Source organism: Penaeus chinensis, chromosome 34, assembly GCF_019202785.1.
Source record: "Penaeus chinensis breed Huanghai No. 1 chromosome 34, ASM1920278v2, whole genome shotgun sequence".
NCBI classification, from domain to species: Eukaryota; Metazoa; Arthropoda; class Malacostraca; order Decapoda; family Penaeidae; genus Penaeus; species Penaeus chinensis.
In genome coordinates, this window is record NC_061852.1 from 6,197,447 (window position 1) to 6,199,946 (window position 2,500).

General features: G+C 42.0%; 1 protein-coding gene across 1 annotated transcript in view; it reads left to right on the forward strand.

Annotated features, from left to right (window-relative positions):
- The first annotated feature begins 1,552 nt into the window (after positions 1-1,552).
- LOC125043632 overlaps positions 1,553-2,500 on the forward strand; it is a 1,194-nt gene continuing 246 nt past the window's right edge. The window contains exons 1-3 of the mRNA XM_047639867.1: positions 1,553-1,710; positions 1,902-2,061; positions 2,291-2,500. The exon at positions 2,291-2,500 is cut by the window's right edge and continues 246 nt beyond it. Coding sequence (XP_047495823.1) covers positions 1,553-1,710; positions 1,902-2,061; positions 2,291-2,500 — 528 coding nt within the window. The remainder of the gene's footprint in view (positions 1,711-1,901; positions 2,062-2,290) is intronic.

The window sequence follows — 2,500 nt, forward strand, 5'->3', positions numbered from 1 at the left end:
AATCTGCAGGAGTGAGCTTATGTTAGCCATTTGGCAAAAATTGTATTTAATTACAGAATGTTTTGTTTGAAAAAAATACAGTTAGTGTCTCGTCTTGTCCCAAATTACTCTAATACCGTATTCATCAGGGATTATTCACAGTAAAAGGGAAGGTCACCATCAATAAACTCGCTGAATTAGCAGATTCGCTTCCCTACTTCTCGTTCTGTGGCCGAAGTAGCTTCCATATCTCAAACAGAACAGTTGGCAGAACTTGTTGCAAAACTCACTTTCCTGAGTAATGCTCTCCAAAATCAAGTCTTGCTGCATCTCTACCAACAATAAGTCACGCTACAGGTCAAGAAGTCAGTCCAGAGGAAGAGATGACATATGCTTCTATCACAGTAAATTCAAGGAAGTGTCTTCAGCCCTGCAACCTCAATATAACTTTAAACAGCAGAGGCAAGCATTAGAGGTGCATAATGTTCGCCACACCTCTTCCATGCTTCTTCATGTGTGGGACCTACTCTCCAACATCAAGGTCCTAGTCGACAATGGCACCGAGGTTAGCATTTTGCCTGCAAAGACAAGTCACAAATCATTCTTTCTGAACATGTTTGCATGCAGTCAAAGGATCAACTGTCCCTGAACACTTACACTCAACCTCAAACTTTAGCGCACATTACAGTGGACTTTCTATGTAGCAGCTGTGTCTCAAGACATACTTGGTGCCGATTTTTTTTTAGAAACTTCAACAACCTAGTTGACATTAAAAATCGGAGACTCATTGACACCATTTCTACGAAGTCTACTAATGCTCAACTTCTACATGGAAATAGCTTATAGATCTCCACAATCGATGCCAACAACCCATTTGCTTCACTGCTGAAGTCCTTTCCTTTCTCAGCCATAATCTGCAACCCTACCTATAAGGCATTCTGTTACTCATCACATTGAAATAACTTGTCGCTCTACACATGCAAAGTCTCTTTGACTACTTCCAGCACGGTATCGCGGTGTGTATAGAGTTTCGTCTGTTGATTTTCTCGACCACAGAGTTTCTGCAACATCAATCACTCCACTTCCTGCCAAATACACAGCGCCAGCTCAAGGAATTCCCAGGGATGATTAGCTACTACAACAGATTCATTCCAAAGCATTCTCTTCCTCTCCAACCTCAGTATTCCATAATCAGACCTCGCAAGAGAGTTCAGTCAGTTGCTCTTGTCTGGACTCCTGAAGCTAATATTGCCTACGATGCTGCTAAGCAAGCCCTCAGTGCAATAACTACACTCAGCTTTCCCAGTCAAGATGCCCTATCACTGGCACTGGAGCTGTTCTGCAACATCTGGAATGTGTATGGAAACCTTTAGCCTTTTTCTTAAAGAAACTAATTAATGCTGAACGGAACTATAACACATTTGATCAACAACTTTTAGCTGTTTATAAAGTGATCCAATGGTCTTGGCACTTAGTAGAAGGCAAGAAGTTCTACATCTTCACCGACTGCAAGCCACTCTCTACAATCTTCAACACCAAAAAGTCTACCTACACTCCTCAATAACTTCGTCATATGGACTACATTTCACAGTTCATCACAGACATCCGGTACTTTAAAGGCCAAGTTAATACTCCAGCTGATGCCCTGTCTCGCAATGTCTCTGCTGTCGATTCTTCCTTCATTGATTATGCAGCAATTGCTGCAGACCAAGCCAATGATGTTGAGCTGCAGCAACTGAAAGACAGTCCTGCATTTTAACTGAAGAATATTAAAGTTAATGTTTCTACAGACACCATTTGTTCATGTCTACCTCAGAAATATTAACATACCATCTTCAAGCAACTCCATGACATCTCTCATCCTGATGCGTGGATCACAGCATCTTCTAATCTCGAGATTCATTCAAACTGATTACCTCTAGATTCGACCATGTTCATGTTGATCTTGTTTGTCCCCTGCTCTACTCCAATGAATACAGGTACATCCTCATCTATGTCAACAGATTTACTAGATGGCCAGAGGCAATTCCTCTTGCTGACATCCATGCTGATACTGTAGCACGAGCCTTTATTACTGGTTGGGTATCAAGATTTGGAATACTAGCCAATTAAACATCAGTCAGGGGAAGTCAATTTGAGTCACAACTTTGGAGCAAACTTATGACTTTGCTTGGAATTCGATGTTATCGCTCTTCCAGTTACCATCCTCAGGCAAATGGTCTTGTCGGACGATATCATCGTCAGCTGAAAACATCATTAATGGCTCATCAGCATGAAGACTGGACTACTTCTTTCCCTCTTGTACTTTTAGACATCAGGAGCTCACTCAGATCAGACCTTGGCTCCACTTATGCTGAGCTTGTATATGGAACATCTATCTGGCTACCTGGTAAATTTCTCTGCAGTTCCACTGGCTTATGCAGCCAAGCTTAGGGATGTGATGTCCAAGCTTCGACCTGTTCGGTCATGGCAGCTTTCTTCAAGCAAGTCTTTCGTAAGCCAGGATCTCCATGAATGTACC